The sequence below is a fragment of the Ciconia boyciana genome, chromosome 6 (assembly GCF_034638445.1).
Source record: "Ciconia boyciana chromosome 6, ASM3463844v1, whole genome shotgun sequence".
Taxonomy (NCBI): Eukaryota; Metazoa; Chordata; class Aves; order Ciconiiformes; family Ciconiidae; genus Ciconia; species Ciconia boyciana.
The window spans coordinates 3,914,916-3,924,873 of record NC_132939.1 but is presented as its reverse complement, the minus strand read 5'-3'; the positions used below and the strand labels follow the sequence as shown (position 1 = coordinate 3,924,873).

At 45.2% G+C, this 9,958-nt stretch overlaps 1 protein-coding gene across 1 annotated transcript; it reads right to left on the bottom strand.

Annotated features, from left to right (window-relative positions):
- Window positions 1–5,526: 5,526 nt before the first annotated feature.
- On the bottom strand, window positions 5,527–9,627 carry FGF19 (fibroblast growth factor 19). The gene is made up of 3 exons (XM_072865847.1): window positions 9,393–9,627; window positions 9,199–9,302; window positions 5,527–5,859 (listed from the first exon to the last, which is right to left on the bottom strand). Exons 1-3 carry the CDS (start codon window positions 9,625–9,627, stop codon window positions 5,527–5,529), a joined length of 672 nt encoding a protein of 223 aa, XP_072721948.1.
- Between the last annotated feature and the right edge of the window lie 331 nt (window positions 9,628–9,958).

Genomic DNA, 9,958 nt, shown 5'->3' with positions numbered 1-9,958 from the left:
CCCGCGGCTGGGGCGGTGCCAGTGCGCAGGCGCGCAAGCCCCCCCTCGGCCGGGCCTGGAGCAGCGAGGGGGCGGGGCCCGGGGAGGCAACGGCCACGCCCCTTCGGCCTCGCCCCGCCCCCGGGGCTGTGGCGCGGCGTGTGCGCACGAGGGGGCGCCCGCGCGCTGGTGTCGCTGAGGAAAGGCCCGTGCGCCGGCGGGAAGCGGGCGGGAGCGGGGGGGGCGGGGAAAAAAGTAGCAATAAAAGGGTCACTTTGGGTCTTTTTTCCCATGGAACTGTCAGCAGTGGTAGTACCGGGAAGAAAATGATTGGCCCTGAATCCTTTTGTCTGATTTCTTATTCCGTGGGTGGCCTCACGAGTGCTTGCCCGGCAGCCGGCCCAGCGAGTCATTGGGCACCCCAAGTCAGGGTGCGAGGAGCGGGTTGTGGGGGGCTCGTGTCCGGCCCCACAAGTTCTGGGCTCCGATACAAGCCAGTTTTGCGTTGACCTGAGACATTTCTGATTTTCGAGTTGTGTGTTTTTGATGTGTATACCCAAAATGTAAATATTTGTGATGTAAATACCCAAACCAAACTTTCGTGTGCCGTTCTAGACTGCTTTATTAAAACATTTATTCGTTATTACAGATCAACACCGGTAAAAGAAAGCATTTATACCTATTTATAAGCATTTATAAGCATATATTTTAATGTTAACTTATAGTATTGTTTTCCAGATACTTAATGAAAATGCAGTTCTGGGCACACCAAAGTAGTCTGCCAATCCAAATAGGGGTACGAGGGGTCTGTTATCTTCCAAATGAAACACAGGAGGCCAGAGGACTCGAAAAATCCAGAAATGGGTCTAAAGAAAAAATAAAACTACACTAGAGTGAAAATAAAGTCATGCTACTAAAGGTTTATCTAACCAGAAGCAGTTCATTTCACAGTTCATTAAAAATGCTCCGTCGCAGCAGGCTATACTGATTTAAATAGAGTGACTGTAGTCAGTTGGCCAGCTCGTTTTCTGCGTTAATTTAAAGTGTAGATATCACTGGATCTCACATGAAATCGCTGAAGGTTTCCCGGGTGTGAATACCTACCTGCTCTACAACCACACAATCACAAGCAAACACATATTGTTCACTGATGTCAGTGGAATACAAGGTGTCTTTGAAGGTTTCCTCTAAGCTAATAGCTACAATTTAAATCTTGCTTTGGAAGTTAATGAAAAACAAGTTCTTTGATCTCAGTAGGTAGCGGGATTGATGAAAAATGCTGAAAATATAATAACGTCCCTGGCAAGAAGGCTACAAAACACTAGTCTCATTTTGGGGCATTCTTACCTACCTTCAACCATCAGTCTCATCCAATGGGGTTCCTGATAAATTTGTTGTGTGCCTAGACTGTTACAAATTCACCCCGAATTCAGAGTCCTAATGATGTCTTTTTTGCCCTCCCATTTGCTTCCAAAGGAAATGCGTCTCTGCTTTCATTGTGTCTGAAGCTGCCCAAAAAGGAGGGTTGGCTTCCATATATTTTTGAGGAAAGAAAGTACATTCATTTAATGTATTGTGTCGTTCTCCATTCATATACAAAGTACACTGGCAGAGTAGAAAGAGTGGTCCCAAATGTTCCACGAACATAGTTTCAGTGCTTTGAGCAGAGGTAAAGTTGATATTATGGCTCTCGAATAGAAGATTTATAGCTTTTTACACTTCCCTAAAGTGGAAATGGAGATGCCCAGTATCTCCTTTCCTACAGCCTTCCCACTACTCTAACAACTCGTATTTGCACATCATAGCTTCTAACTGAGACTTCACAAGGAGACATTTGACACCTGACCTTTAAAAACCTTTTAGGGCTGTAAAATGTGCTATTGCAAATGAAAGCACTGCAATTGTCCTACTGTCTTTGAGAAACTATGATCAACTGGGACGTGTATCGTGAATGGTGGTGGTGGTGTTTACATTCCCACAGAACCAAAGGCAATGGCGTGTCGAGGTTTTGCACACCAAGTTCCTGACCGAGTCAGGTGTCTGATGGTAGGGAAAGCATTTTCCAGTAATCCTTCCACCTCAAGCTGTGATCTTGTCAGATTTTATAAGCAAAACAGCCAGGTCTGGTCAGAGCTTGGATGGGAAACCTCCAAGGAAAACTAAAGTGCTCCAGGAAGCGGTGTGGGTAATTTAGCTCCTGGCATTCTTCCCTCCCTCTGAATAAATATTGAACCAACCTCTAACCATGCTGTTGCAGTAAGAAACACTGTGCTGCTGGTGGAAGATGCAAATCCAAAGGTGTCAGCAAATCGGGTCACGAGAGAGCTCAGGATGCTGTTTGCAAATGTAAGGTAGCTCGTCTTTGCACTCGTGAGCAATATTCACAAAGAACGATGTAACATCTACTTAAAAAATCTCTCACCGGTTACATTGTAGTGTACCCTCTGAACTCTGTTATTTGCTGTTTCTCCCATGAAGATTGTGCATTTTTTTTAGCAGAAAAGTAAAAGTGGATTTGTTTGACCAAACTTCATAAGTTCATATTTATTTTATTTTGTTTTCTGTTTTTTTATTTTTTACAAAAAGGTCTTGAAAGGTATCTAATGTTCAAAGAAAATATAATGTCTGATCAAAACTGGAAATGTAAACCAGAAAAACAGAATGTCCCAAGCCTGAAAACTTTTGGAATAAAACAACCTGAAAATCAGGACTACATCTCCCAGTACATGAGGAGCGGGAACCCTCCGGATGTGTGGCAGTGGCTCAGCACAAAGGAGAATGGGTAACACCATGGGATATGTTTGCCAGCCAAGAAATCTGCAATTCCTGTGACTCACAGCATTTCCAAATGGAAACGTTCAGTTTCTTTTCCTGCCAGAAATTGACATCTTTTTCAGGAAAAAATAACCAGTTTTCTCCCTGGCTGCACTGTTGAGTGTGGTTCCCATTTTTAAAAGGAAGCAGCCTTCCACCCACAGGATTTTTTACATTTTACAGGTGAATTCTGTGCGGCCAAAGAAGAATCAGAGAAACCACACCTGATAGGGAATTCTTCCATCTCCCCAAGGAATCACCTCCTCCAAGCAGCTGGAGGTTAGCATTCCTTTCGGTGTCCGGCACCTCAAAGGCTGCGAGCAGTGTGAATGGCAGGGTTTAATGACATAAACGGAATACGAAAGGGATGTTTTATAGAATAGATGCAAATCCACGACTGCTTTATTGGAGATGAAGTATAACTGATGACGTCTACAGGCAGCACTCACCGCCTAGATCTACAACTACCTGAAAGGAGGTTGTAGCGAGGTGGTTGTTGGTCACTTCTCTGAAGTAACAGGCGATAGGACAAGAGCAAATGGCCTCAAGCTGTGCCAGGGGAGGTTTAGATTGGATATTAGGAAAAATTTATTCACTGAAAGGGTTGTCAAGCACTGGAACAGGCTGTCCAGGGAAGTGGTTGAGTCACCATCCCTGGAGGTATTTAAAAGACGTGTAGACGTGGCACTTAGGGACATGGTTTAGTGGTGGCCTTGGCACTGTTACGTTTATGGTTGGACTGGGTGATCTTAAGGGTCTTTTCCAACCTAAATGTTTCTATGATTCTATTCTATGATTGAATGATGAGGAATGGGAGGAAAACATCAGGACACACTCACATAGCTTAAAACTGAGGTTCACTCATTTGTTGTATTAAGAGAATAATAACTTAGGACTAGATGGAGCGACCTTCACATACCCCAAGGTCAAAATCTAATGAGCTGTTTCCAAATCCCTTCCATAACAGAGGTACTTTTCTTAGATTTGCTGTTTCACATGGAGCTCATCAGTAACTGGCAGCAGACAGACTCGAATTCCAGCCTTGGCATTCACTGCCTAGCTTTGGGAAAACCCCTTTGCCTCTCCATGTCCTTGTCTGTTGTACCTCAGCTATGCCACCTTCACAAGGGACTCCATCTTCACACGGCTGCTGCGGAGCCAGATGCCATGGTTCGGTAAAGCTCCTTGAAGTCTCTAGACTAAATGAGCGACAAAAGAGTCAGCTAGATTTCTGTGTTGAAGATGATTTGGTTTTTATTGCAAATGTACACATTACACTACTGATAATGCACAGAAATTTAAAAAGCTATCGTTGCTAAAATTTCATGATTACAAAACTTCACAAAATTTGTTACAACTAAAAAACCCACCTTCAAGAGTATATAAATAGAATTTTGAGCATAAATAACAGTAACAAAATAAACAGATGTATGTATTCAATAAATTAATTATAAATATTGCATTGGCAATGAAGTGCTAGGTCAGAAGAACACCAGTATTTCCAGTAGAGCTTTTTTTGTACAGAAATCTCTATTATAAATGAACCTTTGGAAATTAGTAGAATCCCTGAACCCTTTTCTCACATTGCTTTTTTTTTTCTTTCTTTTCTTTGGTTTCACCTTGGTTATTCCTTTGTCAAATTGTTACAATGGGAGGACAGAACTGAAGACATCAGACGTCTGTGTTTTGGCCACAAGGTACTCATAATCCCTTCCTGCAAGAAGAACGGCATGGCTGACCCAGTTCTGTGGCATTTAAGTCACTAAACTGCCTCTCCACTGATTCCCATGGATGCAGAATCAAGCCTGGAAGAGACTTGAAAGAATCGCTGATGGTTAAAGGTTAAACATGAAAACCTGTTTTGCGATTGATTTGACCTATACATCATCCATTTTCAGTCTTTGTCTCCGTTTGCTAATGACATGCATGCTTATATACAACAGAACCTTAATTTAAACACTAATTTGAACTGCTCATTCCCTACCTGATGAACATAAATGCTAGTTCTGTGCACTCTTCCAACCACACACTGAATTCTCACTAATGTTAATGAGAACTCTCTGCTGGACGATGCTGATCCCACAGTGAACATAAATTAGCCTTTAAAAGAAATCAAAGATCCAGTTTTCCAAAGTACCCTTGAGCAATAAGGGAAGGAAGAAATTTTTCCCTTTCTTCCCTTATTTCCTAAGGGAAGAAAAAGCACAATATACAAGCAGAATTGTTTTTTCAGTGATATGCTTTCAATAGAAAGTTTTCCCAGAATGTTGTCAGCAGCTTTTCAAGAAACAGCATTAACTCTAGTTCACGTAACCACATTTGCTAGGGTTTCCTTAATTGTGTTGTGTTCCAAATGTTTGTCTTTAAGGCCTCTGAAGAGGAAAAGGTTTTCTGCATTTGCTCCTATGAGCAGAAATAACAGGTGAACGTATGTGGTAACGAAGTTGATGTAGAAAAATTGTAATTATTTTATCATCACCACAGTAATGGAGGAACTCTGATGAAGCTACTAAGCTTTTCTAATTTAATCCTTCTTTCCCAAATTAAAGTATGGATAGGCAATTCTTCAGACTATAGAACAGCCTCTGGGCACTCATCTCTTACAGGTACAACACATAGCAAGGAAAAGGCTGGCTCTGTACTGAAATGTACAAAGAATATCACTACATGAAAAACTAAAAACCCTGCAGTATTCTGTAATATTTGTTTAAAAACATGTGTGTGTGATCAGAGTCATTTCTGAAAGCTGGGGCTCTTCACCGGCGACAGTTTGGAGGTGATGCCAAAGGGGTCCATGCTGTCTGTTTCGAGAGGCGAGGAGTACACCTCTGGTTCAAACGCCTGGCTGTAATCACCGTATTCCCCAAAGTCTGTTGACTCCACGGGCACAGTGTTGATCATAGGTAAGAAGTGAGATAGTGGAAGAAAATCTTTTCCTTTGAACTGTTGTCTTTGCTTGGCACTACTCAAAGACACCGATATTCCGTATTTTTTTGATTTATATACATTGTAGCCATCTGGACGAATCTCCTCTTCAAAGGAACAATCCTCAGTGGAATACCTGAGCTGAACAGCAAGGAGTAACGAGTATTACAAATACACCCACCAGACTCATTGTATTCAAGCACAACATAAACCTTAGACGCAACCAGCCCTTCTCCCTCTGCTGTCAGTGGGGGTGTCCCTCTGGCTTGTCATGGGTGCCCCAATTCGGTGCACCTTGCGAACCCCGCTGCCAGATCCATGCTGGTGAGCTGCCCGCTGCCTCTCTGCCTGGCTGCTGCAGGGGTGCAGGTGGGACCCAGTGCTCTGGTGTCTGCTTTTTCAGTGATGGACCGAAATGACCGGTGATGGACCACCGGTGATGGACCGGTGATGGACAGCCACTGAGATGAAGTGACCTGAAGCACCCTGAAGTGGTCAGGCAGTTGGACTAGATGATAGTTGTAGGTCCCTTCCAACTGAAATGATTCTATTCTATTCTATTCTATTCTATTCTATTCTATTCTATTCTATTCTATTCTACTAGAGCTCCCCACATTGCACATAGTATGCATTTTGGGTTACGAAGCCATTAAAAGACCTAATCCAGAACTCCTGAAGTTAATGCACATCCATCACATTAAATCAGCTTTGAATCCTGGATGTGTGCTTCGCCACAGCTACCACACTTATCCTGTCCTGAGCACAGGGAAAAAGAATCTCAGATGACAGTGCTCATTTAGATAAACTGTCCTTAATTGCTGACAGTACTTAACTGCAGTCATGAGCCCTAACCCAACAATCCTCAGGTATAAAACTCTGGCTCTACTAGAGATTTGCCTGTGTAAGGGCTTCGGGATCAGGTCTGTAGAAAGGCAGTGCTGTCAAAGACAACACTTAGACAAGCATGGCCAAACAGTAAAAAACAATACTAAAAAGGTAACTGCTGTGTTTTTTTACTCAGCACTTACTGAAATTACAAAAGACCGGTTAACGCAGTGTTATTTTCTCATTACACATTAGTTAGAACTGTCAAATTAATAACAGTGCAAGTTAAAATTTTGTATAGAAGAATGTATTCTCTTAGGTATGAATCTGTAGAATTACGTTTGTGATATACTATACAGATAGTATATTAGGATTTTGTATCTCCAGGTCAGACCTTTCCAGATGCTTACACAAGCACTGTATTTCTTACAACCCTGGTGCTATTTCAGGCTCAGCCACTACAGGTGATTGAACTTGTGGTCAATAAAAGACAATTGCTGATTATGTCTCAGTCTGCAGTGATAAAAGTGTTCTTACATGAATGCTCTGCCTGTCTGAATAGGGAGTGTATTTGATACTCTTCAGCCCTTTCTCAAACACCCTCAATAATATGGAGTACAATTAAGTGCATGCATATGGTTGTCTTTTAAAAGCACTTTTCAAACTAATCAAGTAATTTTAAAAAAGGCGTTTTCACCAAATAAAATTATGCAATATTTATCCTTCTACACACATTATGTCTCAGAAAAATATGTGTCTATGATACAAATTTATGGCTGACTTGTTAGCTGTCTTTATTTCTATGAGTGCTCAGCCTCACTAACAAGGATGATGAAATAAAAAAGCTTCTTGAGCAAGTGCGCATTACAAATAACAGTTATTGATTGTGCCCCCCAATTCCCTCTTCGTTTCATTGGGATTGTCTCCAGTGTATTTTTTTTAAACAAGTACCAAACGCACTTTAAGTATTTCCCGGTTATTTTTTTCACAGGAGGAATTTACAGTATGTCAGTATATTCAGCAGTTACACGATTTCCCCCCAAACTACAGACTACGGCACACTGCACATTGAAAAATCAACCCTAGTCATCAATTTTCCAGTGTTAAAAAAGGGTGTGTTTCAGGAGTGCAAGTGGTTGCTGAGTTCAGTCCCCAGACACCGTGTTTGCCCTTTCGTTCTTCCACTCCTGAGCGTAGTGCTGATAAGGCAAAGAATTGCCTGCAGAGCTGCCTGCCCGGGCTGTTAGCAGGGAGGTGACAGCAGGTGTCCACAACATATAGATGCGACGGCATGGCTATATGCCATTGTATTTTCAGAAAAAAAACCCTGCAATTAATACTATACACCAGCAAAGCCAGTCTGAATCAAGGCATATGTATATGCCTTCAAAACGGTGTTATGTGAAAGCCATTTTAAAATTCTGTAACCACTAAGGTCCAGCCGTCAGCTCCGAAGGGAGCAGGATCCAGGCTCTGCTTTGTTTTCATTGATCATTTTGCTTTGGATATACATTAAAACATTAAGCTAATAATTGACCTACCATATCGTCTGAACCTACGCACCTTATCACGGCATCGATTGATTCTAGTCCAGAAAAGCAAGGAAATTCAGAAAGGAAGGCTTAATCCTATGTTATATACGCATTCAAAAACATCACTACATCAGTATTGCTCTTATTAAAGATACTGGGAGGTTTGACAACGGGCCAAGTCCTTGCCCAATTGAAATCAGCAGAAATCTTGCCGGAGTAATCAAAGCAGAATCAAGCTGCATCTTTACTACGCCATAATAAAAAGCCATCGCTCTGTGAAACTCAGGCTCCCGTAAAGCAATTATACACAGACTGAGTCTGAATCTTGCCCTTCAAATTCTAGAGTGGGCAACTTCTTCGTGCGGCTTAAAAAACAAGTTTATATCACTGATAATGACTAGCTGATACGCTGACATGCCGAGGGAAAAAGCACGACCTAACAAAGTGGTGTCAGCGGGTCACTCATCTCCTCAACATCTTGGGGTCCCACACGTGTGCTCTTATCACAGGTCAGAAGTGAGACAGTGGAGAGTCCTTCTTCCCCTCGAAATCCCCTTTCTGTGTGGTACTACCTAAGAGATGGCAACCCCGTGTTTCTGGGACTTGTACGCCTGGCAGCCATCTGGCTGCATCTCCTTTCCAAAGGCATAATCTTGATTTTTTTTTCAGAATACCTGACCTGAACAGTGAGAAATTATTCAGATTCTATGGCGCGACTTAAACTATTTCTTCAGCAGAAACGCAGCCACCCACCGATGAGGCTTTTTAAACATAAACGCAATTTTGCCCTGGACTGTATTTTCGGTATATTTTGGCAGGGGACGTGCAATACATCCTTTGCTTTCTACATGATGTTTCCTGGCTGCCTTCTAATAATCCCCACGGCCTTTCAGGCAGTAACAGCGACAAGAATCACCGGTCCTACAGCGAAAAGGGAGGGGACGGGACGGAGGGGGACCCGAAAGCTTTGTTAACCCATTACCAACCGCAGCGATAAAAAACATGTCAGCCCTTCGGCCCCGCCGGCCGTTTCAGCGCGGCGGCCGGGGTGGAAAGCTCCCTGGGGAAAGGCGAGCCCGGGGCAGAGCCGCCGGGACCGGGCTCCGGGGGCGTCGCAGCTCACCTGCCCGTGCAGCCGCCCCGCCTCGTCCATGCAGAGGTAACGGGAGCTCCGCACGCCCTTGATGGCCACGGTGCGCACCGCCACGGCGCGGATCTCCAGCAGACCTGCGGGGGCAGAGGGGAGAGCGAGCGGCGTTAGCTCCGCGGCCCCGTCCCGTCCCGTCCCGCTCCGCTACCGCCGCCGCCGGTACTCACTCTGCGGGCTCTGGCTACCGGCAGCGTCCACCCGGCCGTCGCCGCCGATCCGCAGGAAGCAGCTGAAGAGCCCGTGCTTGCTGGCGGTGTAGAGGTGCCGCAGCCGGATCGGTTCCCCCCAGCCGTAGTTAACGTGCGGACCGGCGTCGGGCAGCGGCAGCGAGACGGCGGCGGCGGCGGCGGCGAGACCCAGCAGCGCCAGGGCGGCGGGGCGGGCGGCGGGGCGCGGCCCCATGCCGCGGGAGCGGAGCGGCGCGGCGCGGCGCGGAGGGGCGCGGAGGGGCGCGGAGCGGCGGCCGGGCGCTGGCTGCGCTGGCTGCGCCTCGGGGATGTAGCGCGGGCGAAGCCAGCCCCCCGGCCTTTTATAGCTCTCCGTTATCAGCCCGATCGATTCGGCTGCATCCAGCTCCAATATAGAGCCCATTTCATAGCGGGAATTGGTCGGATCGGTCACTCCCCCCGAAAATATTGATCGGATGACATCATTTCGCAGGGGACACCCTGAAGTCGCGCCCTCCCCATCCGCACCTCCGAGCTTTCCCCCGCTCCGAGTCTCCGGCCGCGCC

What these genes read in the sequence shown, in the direction of transcription:
- FGF19 (XM_072865847.1), bottom strand. Translation starts at nt 9,627, where the DNA reads ATGGGGCCGCGCCCCGCCGCCCGCCCCGCCGCCCTGGCGCTGCTGGGT. An exon ending in CGGTAGCCAGAGCCCGCAGA is followed by an intron (nt 9,303 to 9,392) that starts GTGAGTACCGGC and finishes CTGCCCCCGCAG; the next exon opens with GTCTGCTGGAGATCCGCGCC. An exon ending in CGGGGCGGCTGCACGGGCAG is followed by an intron (nt 5,860 to 9,198) that starts GTGAGCTGCGAC and finishes CTTGCTGTTCAG; the next exon opens with CTCAGGTATTCCACTGAGGA.